The sequence below is a fragment of the Rousettus aegyptiacus genome, unplaced genomic scaffold, assembly GCF_014176215.1.
Source record: "Rousettus aegyptiacus isolate mRouAeg1 unplaced genomic scaffold, mRouAeg1.p scaffold_m13_p_5, whole genome shotgun sequence".
Classification (NCBI taxonomy): Eukaryota; Metazoa; Chordata; class Mammalia; order Chiroptera; family Pteropodidae; genus Rousettus; species Rousettus aegyptiacus.
Genome location: NW_023416308.1, coordinates 14,097,685 through 14,116,316, shown reverse-complemented (window position 1 = coordinate 14,116,316; position 18,632 = coordinate 14,097,685). Strand labels below are relative to the sequence as shown.

Sequence of the window (18,632 nt, the reverse complement as noted above, 5' to 3'; positions counted from 1 at the left end):
TGTAGACACTGCCTTTGGGAGATTATTAGGTTCACATGAGGTCACGAGTGGGGGCCCCATGATGGGGTTAGTGTCCTTAGAAGACAGTAGAGAGCTTGCTCTCCCCACAGACGTGCACCAAGGCAAGGCCATATGAGCACACAGCAAGCATACATCCATCTGCAAGCCAGGAGAAGAGCTCTCGCTAGAACCCGACCATACTGGCACCCTGATCTCAGACGCCCAGCTTCCACAACTTTGAAAAAGATAAATTTCCGTCGTTCGAGCCACTCAGCCTATGGTATTTTTTTTACAGCAGCCCTAGCAACTAATACATTCGTGTAAATGAAATCTCGTAGTATTTATCTGTGACCGGCTTACTTATATCACTTGGCATAATGTCCTCAAGGTTCATCCGCGTCGTTGTGTCTTGGGAAACTTCTTTCTTTGTTAAGGCTGAGTAATATTCCATTTTATGTGCCTGTCACATTTTGTTTATCCATTCATGCACCAGTGGACGCTTGGGTTGCTCCCGCCTTTCAGCCTCTGTGAATGACGCCGTGAATGTGGGAGTGCATGCCCCTCCTTTCCAGCCCTCCCTGGCTTCCTTCGGGAGGGACAGTGCCAAGGCAGACATGAGGGACAGGGGTCCTTCCTGCCCTCCCAGGCTCACCCATTGAGTGCTTGCTCACGGCTGGGCCCTGGCGCATGCCCAGTATGATGACCACCAGTTGGGCAAGCCTTTCCGTAACACCATCTCTTGTCTCTTAACCCTCCTGTTTCCTCTTCCGAGTGGAAATGAAGTGGAAGGGGAGGACACGCAGCCTAGATCCTGTGCCTTTACCGGCACTGAGGAGCCCCACTGATGGCTTTCCGGCCTCGCTTCTCACGCCTCTCCCATACCATCCTCTCCTGAGGGGCACTGCCTCCCTTCACCGCCTTGCCCCTCCCACCCTTTTCCCACCGACGCTTTGGCCAGTTCCCTGCTGCCAGGTTGGTGCTGGAAACTCAGCATGCCCTTTGCTGGTCCTCCTCTCTCCCCCTGTGTCCCCTCACCTGGCCTTGTTCATTGCGTGTTCCATGTCATGGTGTCCCTTCCCACTGATGCTGGACCCTCTACCTCATTCGCCTGGAGTGACCACCACGGAAGCCTCAGCCCCAGCGTCACCTGCTCCTGTGTCCCCTGGAGCCCCTCTTTTGTTCCAGACTTTCATGGCCCCCAATACCTTCTAAATCAAGGCCCGAGTCCTTGGCCCCCCCCCTCTGGTCTTGTTCCAGCACATTGCCTTTCCCAGCCTTTGTGAATATGCGCGCCTCAGGAGACCCCTCAGCTGAGTTAACATGATCCTCGTTCCTCTTCCTCGTTCCTCTGTTCCTCCATAGGGCCACTCTGCTGCCCCTCCACTGGTTGAATGCTCAGCTGCTCTTTCTCACACAGACCTTGCCTCCGGAAACTCTCCCAGCCCCCTCCCGGCCTGGGCTGTCTCTTCTCGGACTCCACAGCACCACTTCCAGGTCACGGGCTGCATCCGTGTGGGTCTCCTGTGGCTGCCTTACCAACTGACCACAAATTCAGTAGATTAAAACAGTAATACGTGTTCTCTCACAGTTTTGGAGGCTGAAGTCCCAAATCAAGGTGAAAGCAGGGTCATACTCGCTGGAGGCTCTAGGGGAGGGTCCTTCCTTTCTGCTTCCAGCTCCTGGTGGCCTTGTGTGTTCCTTGGCTTGTGGCCACATCATTCCAATCTGTGCCTCCATCTTCACATGGCCTTCTCCTCTCTTATAAGGACACTTGTCATTGGTTTTAGGGTCCATCAGATAATCCAGGGTGATCTTATCTTAAGGTTCTTTATTATATCTGCAAAAACCCTTTTCCCAAGTTAGGCCTCACTCATAGCTTCCGAGAGTTAAGATGTGGACATATCTTTTTGGGGCCGTCACTGAAACAACCGCAGTGACCCTTTCCGCCTTTGTGATCTAGGGGCACCAGTGTCCGCCACTCTGTCCCTCTGTTAGGTCTCGGCTCTGTGGTCACTTCCTCAGGGAGACGGCCCCTGATGCCCTGCCTCAAAGTCCAGCTTCCTCTTGCCGGTGGACTTGCTGTAATGCCCATGTCATGTGACTTGTAGGATTCTGCCATCTTCCAGGGACAGGGGCATCGGCTGGGTCTGTGGTCCTTGCTGTCATGTACTCATCACAGTGCCTGGCATGAATTATGGGTGTCGTACATCTCGGCTGAATATTAGGTGCTGAATAAATAAATTAGTTTGATTGTCTGGAACCAAACCGCCTCAAGAAATCTTTCTGAACCCTATTGTTGCAGAGTCAAGGTGGTGTTGAAGAATAATAATTACATCATCACATGGCCGAGGGCTGCGGCTCTTCAAGCTGGTGTTCCAGCCTCTGCCTGCCCTGCCACCAGCTGGTTCCAGCCCCAGGCCCCAAGCTTAAATCTTTTCCCTCCTCGAGGATCTAGGAGCCTCAAGCACAGGTGGGCCCTTTGGAGATAATAGAAGGTCCTTTAACAACGTTCTGGATGCTGATTGGTGTTCCTTGTCTGCCCACAATGGGGACACTCACTCATCAGTGATAAAAGTCACTAGCAAAGTTGACCTGGTGATTTAGTCTCCAGCCAGCTTGGAATGCAAACCCTGAGCAGGATGAGCCATAAGAGCTGCTGTATCAGTTGGCCTGTCTCCTCCAAGAGAGCTTGGCACAGGCCATGAGTAGGGGAGGCTCAGGCCCTTCCCGACTGGTATTTTCTGGCCTATCTGGAGGACTTGACTAGCCTTGGGGCCTTCTCTGTGGCACGTGCTGGTCTGGACTGTGACCTTCCCCTGCCTGGGCAGCTGGGGCTTTCCATGCTGGCCTGGTGATGTCATTGTTGGGGAGACAGCCTGAGGGCGGAAAGGTCCCAGGATTCCAGTGTGTTCTCTGTGCCCCTCCTCCCACAGAACCAAGGACTCTAATGATAGGTCTCTTGCCAGAATGCAGTGGCTAACCGAATGGGGGATGTTTCATTTATAAAGAATTTTGACCCACTTGGTGTAGATGCAAAAAGAAATAGCTGCTAGCCTGACAGCAGAGGAGAATGCAAAGAAAACCACTCAAACCAACCAGATAACTCAGAAAGGACAGCGGCCTCTCAGTACTCGCTGGTGGCCCATGGTCATGGTGCCAGGCAGTCTGACGTCTGTCCAGAATAATGTTCTTCGTCTTCAGGAAACAGCTGGATTATGTTGTGAGTTCTCTATTTAAGAGAGGAAAACAGGTGTGTTTTTTTTTCTTTTTTTTTTCTTTTAAGGTGAAATTGCATAAAATATAACACTAAACATCTTAAAGCGAACAATTCAGGGGCATATAGTATATTCATGATGATGTGTGATTCACCACCTCTATTTAGTTTCAAAATACTTTCCTCCAAAAGGAATCGCCGTGCACATTAAGTATCTACTCTCTGTCTCTATGGAGGTGCCTATTCTGGACATTTTGTATAAATAGAATCAGGTCTTTTGAGACTGTCTTCTTAACATAATGTTTTGGGGCTTTATCCAGGTTGTAACATGTCTCAACACTCCACTTCCTTTCGAAGCTGACTATTCCATTGTATAGATATGCCGCAGTTAGTCGATGGACGTTTGAGTTGTGTTATCTTCTGGCTGTTGTGAATAACACTGCTGGAACCTTCTGGTTTACACATTTGTTTTCACATTGTTGTATACCTAGGACAGGGATCGCTGGGTCATACTATCAGCTCGACCTTTTAGAGATGTCTTTTCTTTGAAATATGTTTGGAAATTGACTGAAGAAGCAGGTCAGACAGGTGAACCTGGATGTAGTCAAGGCTCTACCTGTTCCTCTCTCTGAGACTCGGTTTCCTTATCTAGAAAATGGGTATCTAGAAGTTCCTGCCCACTAAAGTAGCGGGCTGGATTCAAGGAAATGACATGTGTTGGTGGTCAGCGCTAAGTTTAGCCTAGAGGACGTGCCCAGCCAAGAACAGTGAGCATTTTCATGGGTATATACGTTAATGATTGGAGGCTTTTCTACTGTTTGGGAAGCCTACTTCCCTGAAGCACTGTAGCTGTTCCCTGACTGTACGTGCATGGGGTTCTGCTGCAAAATGAAGGAGCCAGCCCTCAGATACCGAGCCCCAGGACCCATGGATAGAGTTTGCTCTCAGTGTGCAAGGCAGTGGGAGGAAGGCTTGAGGCTGCAGATGAGCATGGGGTCCAAAGCAGGCACCTGTGGGACCCGTTGGTGACAGCTGGACCTCTTCATCCCAGCTGCAGTTTTCAGAGCCTCTCCTGGAGGCGTGACACCTACCTGGCAAGAACCCCCAAGGGCGTGAGCTACAGTTTATTATAGTAACCAGCACTGCCACACCACTGTGACCATGCTGCTTACCTACGACCCAGAGGACGAAGCAGGGCCGAGGGGAGGAGGGCAAGAGCTGGAGAAAGGAGGACTTCTGCAGTATGATTGGGTAGGGGCTTCACGTCCCCCTCTGCAGACACCTTTCTGCAGCAGCTGGCCCGGCCACTGGAAGGAAGATGGTGTTTGATCCGCTGTTACTTTTGTAAGTAAATACGGCCCAGCCATTTGCTGACAGTGTAAACAGGGGTGGGAGACCACCCTGCCCATGGTCTTTCCGCATGATGGCATCTCTTCCTCGCCCACCTGCTTTCCTGGTGTTCCTCCTTTTTTCTCTGGATCCCGGTGCAGTGGGTGTTTATCAGAGAATCACTCTTCTGGCGCTTTCCAGCTGTTTCCATCTGTTCTGGGTAGGGAGGGCTGAGAACATAATCTTTGCTCCTCCCAAGGGCTTGCTTGGGATGGATGTATGAGCCAGAGTGTGTGACAGGAACTGGGATCCTGGAGCCCTACACCTCTGGCTGCAGTGAAGCATCTAGAAGCAGGACCTGGAGACCGTCCAGGTACGTTGGGTTCTGGAGGGCCCCCCTGCTTGGCCGTTCCCAGGAGGTGCATGGCCAGCAGTCCAAGTTTGGTTCTGCACACATTTCCCGGGAGCCCCCACAGCAGGGGCCCTAGCAGGGCCTGGCAGAGGCCTCAGAGAGAGATGCATGCTCCTTAACTGGCAGACGTGGACATGGGAGGAGAGTGTCGAAGTTATTGGAGCCGTTTGAATTAAGGCTTGGAGACAGGCAGGCTTTCGAGAGGCTAAAGGGGCTGAGGCTGGTCTGAAGGCAGCTGGTATTTTCAAGAGAGATGCGGTCTGGCTCTCTGAGAGGAGAGAGGACAGCGTCTAGAGGCTACAAGCACATACTATGCCGTTATCACTGAGGGGGTCCTGTGTGGGCACTACGTGTGAGTCATGATGGGCCAGATTCTCCTCTGGCCTCAGAAAATCAGCTGGCAGGGTTCTCATCCAGCCTGGATCAGGAAAATTCAGGCGGGCAGGAAAATGGCCCCGAAAAGGGGGCTATGTCATGTCTTGAAGAGCTGAGGGATGGCTCAGAACCAGGCGTGTGGCTGCTGGAAACAGTGGCTGTGCCAGTTTGAGTGGTTTAGGGGTGTGATGCCAGGGACTTCCGTGAGGCAGTATTGATAGAGCACGTGCAGAACTTTCCTTTACTGCCTTCGTTATTAAACCAATGCATGCATGTAAGTGGAGGACTGGCCATCCCTTCACCCTGTCCAGTCTCATCAGCTCAAGGAGCGCGGTGCTGGGAAGTTTTGATTCTGTACGTGCTCTGTGCTTAGTTCAGATGTGGTTGTAGGGGAGCTGCTGGCGATAAAGGGAAGCCCCCCTCATGCCCTACCCCAACACGGCCACCCCAACATTGCCACTGGCTGGGAGGGACCTTAGGAACATGTGTGTGTGTGGGGGGGGAGGGTTAAGTATACATAACATGAAATGAACCATTTCAATCATTTTTAAGTGTGCAGTTCCATGGCATTAAGTATATTCACATTGTTGTGCAACCATCACCACCATCGACCTCCAGAGCTTGTTCATCTTCCCAAACCGAAACTCTGTCCCCGTTGACCCCTTTCCCGTTTGCCCCGAGCTTACTTGCCGGCAGGACTTGTGCCTGCAGCGTTTCCCCGAGATAACTCACAGATCACAGTCCTGACCTCACCCCCAAAGTGCGCCGCGAAATGTCTCGCTTTTATTATTATTTTCACATCGCTCTAGTGTATCGATGGTCTTTGGAAACAAATGACATCATTCCGTTTATAGCGTTCTGTTTTTAGTACTGGTATTTTCATTTTCGAAATACAGTGATTCTCAATTGCCGAAAATGTCAGATCCTAGAACATGGAGCATTCCTACGCGTGATGTTGACGTCACTCCCAAACATTCGTTAGCGGAAGACTCATCTGATGAGTCTGATTTACGTATGCTTTTCTGTTACGTTAGGATTAGAGAACAAGTTCTGTTTAGAAATAACTTCAAGAATGGTTTTCCTATTTTATTTTCACTTTGAAAACCAGTCAGATTTGCTTCCACCTCAAAGAGCACGTTTACATCAAATTAAATTAATGGTGGCAGCAAGCTGCCCTTTTTTTTTTTTTAAATGAAAAATGGGTTAAACAGCAGCTCGCCATTCCTCCTCTCCTATCCCTTGGCACCCACCATTCTACTTTTTGCCTTTATGAATTTGACTGCTCTAGGTACCTCATGTAGGTGGAATCATATGTTAAATGTGACTAAATGTGACTGTATTTTTATGACTGGCCTGTTTAACTTAGCATAATGTCCTCAAGGTTCACTCATGAGTAGCATGTGTCAGAATTTTCTTCTTTTCGTAAGGCCGGGTAACATTCCATTTTTATGTCCCTACTTCATTCTGTTTATGCATTTATACGTCAGTGGATGTTTGTATTGCTTCCACCGTTCGTCTTTTGTGAATAATGCTGCTATGAACGTGGGTGTGCAATTATCTGTTCTAGTCTCTGCTTTCAATCCTTTTGCGTATGTATCCGGAAGTGGAATTGCTGGATCATATGATAATTCTGTTTAAATTTTTGAAGGATGTTTTTAAAAAACCAGTTATTGTCCTTGAGGTGTAAGAAGGGGACATGACCTGTACACTGACTGGAGGGACTCCTACCCCTGGGACTTTTCCTCCTGCCTGTTTTTTTTTTGTTGTTGTTGTTGTTTTGCCTTTTTTTTTTTGCATCAGAGAATAGATTTGCCGAGTGCTGGGATTGGGGCTGCTAAGCCAACTTGCCAGGAGAGGGGGAGGTTTGATTCCACTGTGCACATCCCTTTTCCGCACTAAGCCAGCCGCTGTCTGCGGAGCTCTGGGCCAGGATCAGCCTCGTTCTCCCCATCCCTGGCTGGATAGCTGTTCAGTTTGATCCTCCCTCATCTCCCTGAACCTCCTGTAGCCATAGGATCCCAGGCCCATGCCCTCCGCTCTCCAGTGTTTGGTTTCAGCTTTGGATAGAGTTTTTCAGGAAGCGCCCGCTGCTATGACCACCAGGTCCCAGTCCTGCCCAAGGTGTCAAGGCCCATAGAGCTTTTCCATCTGGTTGTTCCTGGCAGAGGAGGGGAGAGAAATCCTCTCCCTCACTTTCCTCTAGTTCTTGGGAGACAGCAGCTTTCAAAATCCCCAGGGAACATATCTTATGCTCAAGAGGAGATGGAGGCCTCAGGTGTGAAAAAGTGCACTGTGAGAGGAAAGCAGGTCCCTACGTGCTGGTTAGAATGGGGGATGAGGAAGTAGAGGGCTTTGCTCCCTAACCCCCATCACATTTGCATTGGAGCAGGCTTGGGAATCAGCAAAATGAAGGGTACCGAGTCCGTGTTGGCTGGGACGGTGGACCGAAGCCCTCAGATAGAATGCAGCAGGGGTGACTAGCCATCTGGATCCCAGACTTAAAAGCTTCAGTTATTTAGACGTTGGTTTGGGGAGATGTGTGTCCAGTGGGAAAATGCCTAGGTTTTTAGTTAACCAGATCCTCATAATTACCCCGTGGAGCCTGCCTGCAAAGCCTGGTCTCTCAGTCTCCCCTGGGGGAGGTGAGGAGTCTGCATGAGTTGATGGCGCACTTGACACTGGTTGACAGACACTCCCCTGGGCCCTCGATTCTTGCCCCTGGATGTCACTAAAACAGCAGGTTGTTTCCCAAACATGAAATCGTGTAGCTCCTCTGGAGTAAGCCCTGGGGCCCCAAGTGTGACCCTGAAGTTCTTACCGGAGAGTCACTCAGTGTTGATTTGATCTTGGACCTGAACTCTGTGTAGTCACTGGCCCGGAAATCAGGTGGTAGCGCCCAGGTAAAGGCAATGAAGAAAATGTCGACTGTAAAAAATATTGCTATTAAAATAAAAAGGCAGTTTAAAGGTTCTTTGAGAGGACGTGTAGATGTCGCTAATTCCGAGCTCATGTAAAAGCCAGGTCCAGAGGAAGTGTGGGCAGCAGAGTAAGGGAGCTGTGAGGAAGTGGACTCAGGAGGTCAGCAGGGCACAGCCGGCCTCACTGAAGAGTGACGGTGACATTTTAGAGCTGAGCGGGGCTCTACTGAGTATTTCATTCATGCTTCTGGTTTTAAAGTTAGGAAAACTGAGACATGGACCACTTAAGTGACCTGCAGCTGACAGCTTGGGACCAGAGCCTCTCTTCTGAGAAAGTCCCACCACAGCTCTCAGAGCTGGCCCACCTGCCCCACCTGGAGGACAGGTAGAGCAAAGACCTCATGGCCCAGGGAGACCATTCAGGCTCGCTGTGAGGATGGCCCTACCTGACAGCTGAGGCCTTCCGACCAGGCTGCCTTCGGTGGGCAGGTTTCCAGTGGAGACTCCTGTGACATAGGGTTCATATCCTGGATGTTGAGTGGACAAGAAGTCTTCTGTGTTCATTATCAAAAAAAAATAAATAATAAATCTCCGATTCTCCTAAAAGAGGTAGAAGCTGAAGTCAGACTCATTTTGCGGGGTCAGTTGCAGGGTTAGGATCCTGCATTGATAGAGTTTTGTGTTTTTTTACTATATTAGAACCTTCCCCCGTTGTCCTCAGGGACGCTGGGTGAGAGCTAGTTGAGTGAGTACCTTTGTAAAATCTTGAGAGGATGAGGCAGAACTTGGTCCCCGCCTATGACTGTCCTGCAAAGACAATGTAACACCCACAGGCCAGTGGGCTGGGCATTGATGCCATGTCTCAGTACCCGGGGCCTCCTAAGTGGCCTATGGGTTAAGGAGATAGGAGCACCTCTGCACGGCTTATTGGGGCTTTGGGTGGAGGCTACCCAGTTCTTGAGGTTCCCCCATCCTGTCTGCTATTCTCAGCCCAAATCTAGCCTTTGCCGGGACCCTTCTGTGGGGGCGCGTGCTCGCACACACACACACAGAGTCAAACCCTGCCTGGCCTTTGCAGTCGGTGTCTGCAGACACAGGGGACACAGGCGGGTCTGCATGGTAACCAACACAGTGCCAGATGCCAGGCTGGGCAGGATAGTACAGCGGTCTCAGCCCTGGCTGCCTGCTGGAATCCCCAGGGAAGCCTTCACAGCCATCAGCGCCCAGGCCACCCCGAGCAACTGATTCAGTTGGTCCATGTTGGGCCCGGCTTTGTTATGTTTTCAAAGCTCCCCAGGTGACGCTGGTGTGTAGCTCGGGCTCAGGACACCTGTTAGAGGGTGTACAACCTGCCGGGACACGGAGGCAGAGACGCTGGGAGAAGCAGAGGCATGCGAGGAAGCTGGGCCTTTGGCCACCCACGGGCGCCCGGTCACTCCAGCCACAGCTCCTCCCGGCTGTCCACGTGGGAAGAACTGAAAACAGTCCCCCTCTGGGATTGTTGCGCCAGCTCCAGAAGTCCAGGGCAGCCCTGTGCCCACTTGGCCCGGGTGGTCTGGCCGCCACCAGCCCCCGGAGTCTGAGCCCCTGAAGTTGTAAACCTGTGAATGAACGCTGCAGAGGCCACTTGCAGTGGTAACGTTTGGGTGGTGAAAGTGACATAACCTGATTGACGTTACCTAGTCGATGTAACCTTATGGGCTGTGGAAGTGCCCTTTAGAAGGAGTTGAAAAGTGTCCCTCGCTTGAGGCCTGGAGCAGGCCGGGCCTCGCAGGTGATGTCTTGGTGAGGAGTCTGGGAACAGGCCAATGGGTGTGGCTTTATGATTTAGCCTGGGAGGAAGGTGACTGTCTTCAGGAGCCTTTGGGGGGAGGCGTTACCCTTCATAACTAGATAGTCCCCAACAGCAGGGAGCCTGTTGTCGTATAAGCCACTCGCTGTTCACACAGGCACACTCCGATTGGGGTAAAGGTGGCCTAGGATTTTGCCAGACCAGCTGGGAGGTGGACTGTGAGTCAGCTGAGAGACAAGGCAAGGGAGGGGAGCGGGGTGCAGCACCCGTCCCCTGGGCTTAGACTGGCCAAGGCGGGACGCTGCTCGAGGTGGCCACAGCTTGCACCTAGGGCCAGTGCGCTGGCCTGCGCTCCTTGCCCCCTCACATCCCCACGGACAGGCGTGCGAGGACTGTCCTTGACAGCAAGACACTAGCATTTGGGGTCCATCTTTCAGGAATGTCTGAGCCCCCACTCCTGGGACAAAAACAGACATGTCCCAGATAGCATTCGAAAGCCCAGGCTTGTTTTGTCTGGGTAGTAGGCCGCTGTTTTGTCCCCTCCTCACCCTGGGGTCTTGGGCCAGTCGGTTGTGAAGGTGAGTGAGGTCACCGCACCCGCGGTCCCTGTTTGACACCTGCTGATGACAGATGGTGTCAGTTGGGTACCTGCTGGGGCAGGTGGGTGTGGACACTCCCAGGCAGACAGCCCTCCAGCCCCCCTGTCTCTAACACAGGCTGCTCCTCTGCGCACACAGATACGTCATTTGGAACGCCACCTGGATACGGCAGTGCCACGGACCGGGCCGAGGAGCAGCGCCGACACCAGGATGGGCTGCCCTACATCGATGACTCTCCCTCCTCCTCGCCACACCTCGGCAGCAAGGGCAGGGGCAGCCGCGATGCGCTGGCCCCAGGAGCTCTGGAGTCTACGAAAGCAGTGAGTCCCAGGGCAGTAGGCCCGGGGTGAGATGGGGCTTGGGCACAGCTCCAGGCCAGCTGTCCTTGTCACAGAGGCTTCCTAAAGCACAGCCACTCGCTCAGAGGCAAGTGGCAAGAGCTGATGGAGCATCCAAGGTTGGACGTCAGGTCACTAAAACTCCTTCCTTATCCCTTCATCTGGGGCGCGGGGACCCGCCTGCTGGATATGTTGACTAGGGAGATCGTGGACTCTGTCAGCCGAGCGTGGCAGAGGCAGGCAGCTCGAGCCGAGGACCTGTGGGGGTGGCCCCAGCCGTGGTGCCAGGCAGGGGTGACGTCCAGACTCCTGACCCTGCACCCCACACAGTGCACTTGCTCCCTTTTACCTACGCGGGTGCTGATAGCGACTCCACCCTTTCGACCAGGGTCTTTCGTTAGCAACCCTGCTGTCACTTCCACTTTACTGTGTGGACCTGAGGCCCCGCGGTCACATGGTGAGAGTCTTTTCGCGGTGGTCGCTTCTCTTGGCCGGCATCTCTAAGAAGCTGCAAGAGGGCTTCTCGCCCATGCTTTCGTGATTTCTAAAGAACCTGGTGTTGGGCAGGCTCCTCGTCTTGAAGCACGAGGATGGGAGGAGAAGCCAGTTTGTAACGCACACCTGCCCTGTGTGGCTTCTTATCCAAAGTCCAGTTTCACCGTTTTACAGATCAGGAAACTGAGGTTCATAGAGATGGAGTAACTTGCTCAAGGCCACACAGCTGCCAGATTTGAAGCCTTCCCCACTCCTCACTGACACTTTCAACTTCCCTGCCTTTTCGGTGCACTTTTTTCTTCCCGCTTTGGGAGAATGGTTTGGTATGTCCAGAGGTCCTTAGGACCCTGCGTAAGTAGGGGGCGTCCTGAATTTGGATTGGGTCTTCCCTGTCCATCCATTGTCCCTGAGGGCTGCCTTTACCTGGCAGGATCTCACTCTACCTTCAGGCCCCTTGAGGAGACGGATCTGCCCTCCCTAAGCCCCAAGCCCTGAACACTTGGCCACCCATCCCCAGACTTTTGCCCTCAGACCCTTGTCTACACTGACTTGGAGACACTGGGAAGAGCAGGTTCTGTGAAGGCTGTTTCCATGACTACCGCCCCTCTCCCCTGGCAGGGTGAAGCTGGCACCGCAGAGCCAAAGAAAGCAAGGCGGTGTTGTAGACACTCCTGGAAGGCTGGGGCCAGAGCTGTCAGCCACTGAGTGACCTTCCTTCAGCAGTGTCAGGGGAAGGGATAAGGGTCCAGGCATCACCGCCAGCTGCCTGGTCAGCATGGTCATTCGTTCCTGGGTCCTCGAGCATCCCATTCGCTCATTTATAGGGGGCACGTCAAAGCTTAGAGAAGGGAGGCGACTCTGTAGAGCAGCAGCCCCTGCCCCACCAGGCTCCACGCTGTGTGCCATGCTGCGTAACTTTGTAACAGTGACTGACTAGGCCCTGTCCCTGGGGTAATGGCAAGGGGCAGGCCCAGAGACTTGGGCTCAGCAAGCAGGGGCAGATGCGACCCCAGCCCACACGTGCTCATGTTCAGGAACCTCTCAGCCAGTGGTGGAGCTGGACGGGCCCTCCAGCCAGGGGTCCCCCATGGGCATGTGGCCCAGAAAGCACGTGGGCTCGGGTGCAACTGCTGCTTTTCTGCAGACGTGGCTGCAGACATGGCTGTTACCTCGTGCTGACTCAGCAGGTGGCTGGCAGGGCCCACAGACGCTCTGGGGTTTTTTGTAGTTTTTTTCTGTTTTGTTTTTGGGAGGAAACCAAAAGTAAATGCACATATTCAATTGATCACCACGCACATTCCCCCCCCTCCCCGCCCCCAGCTCAGAAGTCACTTTTGAAGACCAACAGGCCTGCTTTATAACTTAGCTGCTGGCCATCTCCACACTCAGTGTATCTGGTCAGTGTCTGTGGAACAGAAATGGTAACTCTAACTTGTGCTTTTATCTGAGCAACCACAAGTTCATTCACTTCCATGATTCACTTGTCGGTGCTTTGACCTTTCGGGGGCCCTGGTGAGTCTCTGTACCAGGTGTGGACAGACAAACGTTGCCTGTGTCCCTGTGACTTAGCTCTGCCATGACACTTTGCTCGGGAGCCCTGAATTAAATGGGGACACTGTTGCCCTTACCTGTCTTCTCTGCAAAGTTGGGGAAGCGAGGTATTCGGTGCCAGCCCAGCCTGTTCCCTTCTCTCCCAAGAGCCCGCTGAGTTGGTTTATCAGGTGGTCGGCCCAGGAATCGTCCCTCCTGCCCTGTATGTATGCTTGGGCCTCCCTTTGAAGGACTGGGGCTGCGGGAGCTCCCAGCCCCTGCCCTCTCCCGGCTGGGCTCCAGGACAATGTCCAGCCCTGCTCCTAATGAAAACACAGTTCCTGCCCAAAGAGGAAGAGAAACTCCTTTGTCCAGCAGCTGTGCTGGCTACAAACTCATACCTGGGAGCAGCCTGCTCCTCATGCCTGGGCTTTTGCACCCTAATCACCCTCGCTCCCCCAGGTCGGGGTTGGGAGCAACAGGGGCTCCTCAGGCTTTCACTGCTGCTCACAGGCTGCAGCTCGGTTCCAGCTCTGGCCCTCGGCTCTCCTTGTGGGCCTGGCAGCTGTCTGATAGATGGCAGTTCTGGTCACCTGGGGCCCTCGCTGAGCCCTTCCTACCTGTCATCATGCCCAGTCCATTTTTATCTGCTCTTCTAGCATCAAGATGTGTGTTGCTGGCTCTCTCCCTTGTCTCCGGCCCCTGCCCCCTCCCAGGCAGCAGCAGGAGGCCTTCCTTTTAGGCTCACTGCTTCCTTTCTTAGTCGTCCTCTTCCTCTGGCTTCCTCCCACCGAGGTGTTCCTGCCCTCATGGCCCTGACTGGATTCACGTGCCCGTTCCAGAGCTGGCACGTGTGCAAGGGGCAGGTTGTAAACCGCCCAGGTCCTGGCCCTGCTGTCTGCGCTCATCGGCTGCGCGCCCTCTCCTGCCCTCTCTTCTGTGAGATGGCGTTGGCTGGCGTCCAGGCCGTGCCTGTCTGACACCACCAGCACCCGTTTGAGGATTAAGGAGAAGCGTCCCGGTCTAAGGAGAGGTGCCCGTGTCCCCCGTCTCCTCCCCAGCCCAGCACAGTCTCCGGCCCGATGCTCCCGGAGCTGGCCGCGCCCTTCAGAACGGGGAGAGCTGGCCTCTGCACCATCCTGCTGTGCTTTTTCCTCTCGGCTTTCCAAACTGTGTGGGTGGAAATGAGGCACAGCGCCGCCACCCACCCAATGAGCATAAGCCTGTCACGCCGGGTGGGGCTTCCACGGCTCCCCTCGGCCCCCTCTTCCCACATTCACAGTAACAGGATTGTTCCTCAGGACACGCAGCGCTGGGTGTGTGGCTGCCGCCGCCTGCGCCTTCACCTCTTCCGGCACGTGCAGGGGCAGCTGAGAGCTGCTTCCCCCAGGCTCTGCCCTGCTCACGGTGTGGCCTTGACTGACGGGCTGGGATGGGAGGAGGCATCAGGGTCCCCCACCCTGCCCGTCCGTGCACCACGTGCAGCGGACCTGCTGGACTCCAAGTAGCACTTCGGGCCCTGGAGCAGGCTGCACTGACAGTCCTGGATCCTGGGACCTAACTTGTCTCACAGACGAGGGTTCCGGAAGGATGCAGCCCAAACTGGGCCTAGCATGTTCTAGATCCACTCGTGGATTTGTGAGCTCCGTGAATCTTCATCACGCACTTACGTGTTCCAGACACTGTGCTGACACAAGGGCTTTCACCATCAGGCACAGCGTGTCCTGGAGACTCTACCTGTAGAGCCGCCGCCCAGTGTGCCTAGGGAGGCTGCCGTGTGTGGTGAACTTTTCCTGAAGTGGCTGTCAGCCAAGATCTTGATGGCTGGCCCCGTTCCAAGTGCATGTGTGTGTGCGTGCGTGCACGCTTAGAAGATTCCCAGCGCAAAGCAGTGGTCCAGGACGGTTCTTTAGATATTCCCAGTGGGCAGTGCGGATGTGGTATAAGCCCAGGGACATGGAAAGCAGAAGTCGGTGGGACACAGGCATTGAGCCTCTTTTCCCCAGTTTACACTCAGGGCAAAAGGGGCTCATTAGGCAGGCTTGCCCTGAGGCCCTGTCCCCTGACTCCTGGCCCTGGGCATTTTCTGCTGGGCTGCCATCTGTACCATGAAGTACTTTCTTCTCACTGGGCCAGGAAAGTAGAAAGGGACCTGAGGATTGGGGGGCACAGAGGAGCCACACTGCTGGTCCTGATTCCAGACTCTATGGTGACACCATGAGGCACAAGGTAGTCTCCGTCAAGTTTTTCTTGAAAACCAGCATTTCTCACCCAGGGGTATTTGGGGCCCCAGGGGATGTGTGGCAACATCTGCGGACATTTGCAGCTCTCACAACCCAGGGCGGGAAGGGGTTGCTACTGGCATGTGGTGGGTAGAGCCCAGAAATGCTGCTCAACACCTTATGAGGCATAGGACGGCCCCCCAGTACCCAACAGAGAATCCTCCAGCCCAGACGTCAGGGGTGCTGAAGGCCAGCAGGCTGCCCCTATCAGGGACCCCCGAGAGGTTTGGGAAAGCACTTGACTGAGGGGGCAGTGCCCCAGTTCCACACCACAGGGCTGCCACGGTGGGGTTGCCTCACGCGCCCCCATGGGGTCAAAAACCTGGTGGCAGAATGGACAGGCTCTGATGTCACTTTCAATGAACGTAGGACCCCTCTTCACCTGGTGCCTCCCTGGGACTACAGAGGGGCCCTGCCAACCTCTGACACCAAACTTTACCTGTCCAACGTCATGGAGCAAGCAGGGGAATGGCCAGGCAGTCACACAGCAGTTTTCGTGGCCTTGAGCATCATCGAGGTTAAACAACAGAGATTTATTTCTCATGGTTCTGGAGTCTGGAAGTCCAAGATCAAGGTGCTGGCAGGTCGACTTCTCCTGAGGCCTCTCCCCCTGGCTCAGAGATGGCTCTCTTCTTCCTGCATCTTTCCCTTGTGTGCGTCAGCGTCCTAACTTCCTCTTTAAAAAAAAAAAAAAAATGTTGAGGTATTGGCATATAACCTCAATTTCAGATGTGTAACATAACGATTCGATATATGTTTATATTACAAAGTGATCATTGCAGTGTCTGCTTAACATCCGTCCCCTCACATAGTTAAAAATTTTTTATCTCGTGATGCAAACTTTTAAGATCTCTGTTACCAGCTTTCAAATATGTAGTACAGTATTGTTAACTACAGTCACCATGTCGTACATCACATCCCCAGGGCTTATTTATTTTATAAGCAAAAGTTTGTACCTTTGACCATTCATTTCCTCTTCTTACGAGGACACCCTAATGACTTCATTTTAACTTAATTACTTCTAATTACTTCTTTAAAGACCTTACCTCCAAATGCAGCCACCCTCTGAGGTCCTGGGGGACACACTGCAGCCCATGACGTTATCACAGCCGGGACTGGAATGTGTTTTTCCAGCTGTGTGGACTCTGACCCCGACATCAGCATCCAGTGACATGTCAGCTCTGTCGTTCAGAGGAAGAGGCAGTCGAGCTTCACCCAACATTTAGTAGGGGTGTTGACAGGAGTAGGGGACCTTACCTTAGCACACCAGTAAGTGGGTCCTTGCCAACAGAATCAGAAGAGCAGGCTCAAGGGACAAAGGTGCTGAGCCCAGGGAACCAAGTTCCCCTTGGGCAGGTGGAAGCAGCTTCCAGCTTCACCAGTGTGGAAGGCGGGGAGTAGTGCCCCACACTTAGTTCAAGGGTCAGGTGACAACAGCAGAGAATCCCGGGGAGGAGTGGCAAGGGAAAGGAGCCGGGGCCATTATGCATTGGGCCGCGATGCCCCCTTGGCTCAGCCTCTCTGGGGCCACCACTCCTTGGTCGCAGGTAGAAGGTGTGGAGGGAAGCCTTGCCCAGCCTCCTAAGCTCCAAACTTCCCAATATCCAAACCGAGGGTGGCCTTTGGTTTTGCTGGAATTTACAATGACCACAAGCGAGTGGCTGGCATGCTGGAGCTCCTGCGACTCGCTCTAATTGCACCCGGAGCATTCTTGGATGTTCGTTCTCAGGGTGACGAGCTGGCCTTCCTCCCCGAGACAGGCCACCTCAGGCATCATCTCTCAGGTCTGACTTTCGTCTGTTTCTCCTGCAGAGTGAGCTGGACCTAGAAAAGGGCTTGGAGATGAGAAAATGGGTCCTGTCTGGAATCCTGGCCAGTGAGGAGACCTACCTGAGCCACCTAGAGGCGCTGCTGCTGGTAAGGAGGGTACAGGGGCCGAGTGGGGCAGGGCAGGGACACAGGGAGCTCAGCTCACATGGCCCAGGTCCCAGGTCAGCTGCTAGAGCCTGGGGGCACCCACCGTCCTTCGAGTCATTGAGATCCCTTGGGAGGTGTCAGGGGGTCAGAAAAATTAAATTTTAATTTTTAGTAGAATTTATAAATATAACCACGTCACATCACCATGATTGTCTGTGATCATATCATGCACCTGAAAAATGGCGAGCCCTTTCACCTGTGCCACCTCGACCTGTCACCTGCGCGGCCTCACCTGTGCCCTCTTCCAGCCCATGAAGCCTTTGAAGGCCGCTGCCACCACCTCTCAGCCAGTGCTGACGAGCCAGCAGATCGAGACCATCTTCTTCAAAGTGCCTGAGCTCTACGAGATCCACAAGGAGTTCTACGACGGGCTCTTTCCCCGCGTGCAGCAGTGGAGTCACCAGCAGCGAGTGGGTGACCTCTTTCAGAAGCTGGTGAGTGACACGGAGCAGCCGCACGGCAGCCTCCGAGCTGTGGGGGCTGGCCGGGCGGGGGCCAGCCCTCTCCAGAGACCCACGGTGGTGTGCTGCTAAGGGCTCTTGGATCACCAAGGTGACAGTCTGGGGTGTGTCTGCTTCAGATGCCAAAGGTCAGGTTATAAGGAGCAGGCTCTGCCACAGCACCCACTCTGAACCCCGGCACGAGACCCACCCCTGGTGTCATCACTGGGTCCTTCCCGGCTCTGCTCAGTTTTATTCAAGGTTCCTGGTCCCCAGGCCGGTACAGCTGCCCGCCGAGGATCCGTTTGGACCAAAGAGATGCTGCTGCCCAGGGGAGCAGGACTCAGACACGGGGCCGAGGCGGCGGGTGGGCAGAGCCTGGAGGGGTGGGCACAGGTGGGAACAGAGCAGGCGGTTATTATAGTTTATTTCATTTTGCAGTTATCGGAATTAAAGGTTCTTGAATTACGTGGAGACTTTTTTTTAAAGTGCTGTAGGGAGAGGAGACTTAGTCAAAGTAGTGGGAAAGAAAAGTGGTCCTCAGTGGCCCCTGGCAGCTCTTTCAGGTCCTAAAGGCGATATTTAATGCCTCCGTAAGTGGAGGCGGTTGGGTAGAGTACAGTCTGGATATAAAAGGCTGGCAGCTGCCCAGCGAAGAGGTCACCTCTCCGCACCTGGGGCCCCTGTCTTGGGAGAGTCTCTTGAAGGCGTATGCAAGCCTGCGTGATGGGGATTCTATGTCTGAGGACCCCTGATCCTGATCCTAGGGTTACCTGGGCCTCCTGTGCACACGCACTCTACCTGGGAAACCAGTTCTCCAGGGGTAGGGGTGGCCCGTGTCACGATACACCCTCTGAGAGTACAGAGCATGACATTTACGGAAAAACTGGGGCCCCAGCCCTCCTGGGCCCCCAGACACCCAGCAGGCCTG

At 53.7% G+C, this 18,632-nt stretch overlaps 1 protein-coding gene across 2 annotated transcripts in view; it reads left to right on the top strand.

The window, feature by feature from the left end:
* Positions 1-18,632, top strand: part of BCR (BCR activator of RhoGEF and GTPase) — a 115,739-nt gene that overhangs the window by 50,309 nt on the left and 46,798 nt on the right. The window contains exons 2-4 of one of the 2 annotated variants that reach the window (XM_036220193.1): positions 10,757-10,959; positions 17,097-17,201; positions 17,510-17,695. In XM_036220193.1, coding sequence (XP_036076086.1) covers positions 10,757-10,959; positions 17,097-17,201; positions 17,510-17,695 — 494 coding nt within the window. The remainder of the gene's footprint in view (positions 1-10,756; positions 10,960-17,096; positions 17,202-17,509; positions 17,696-18,632) is intronic. The other variant, XM_016126129.2, reaches the window with a different exon arrangement.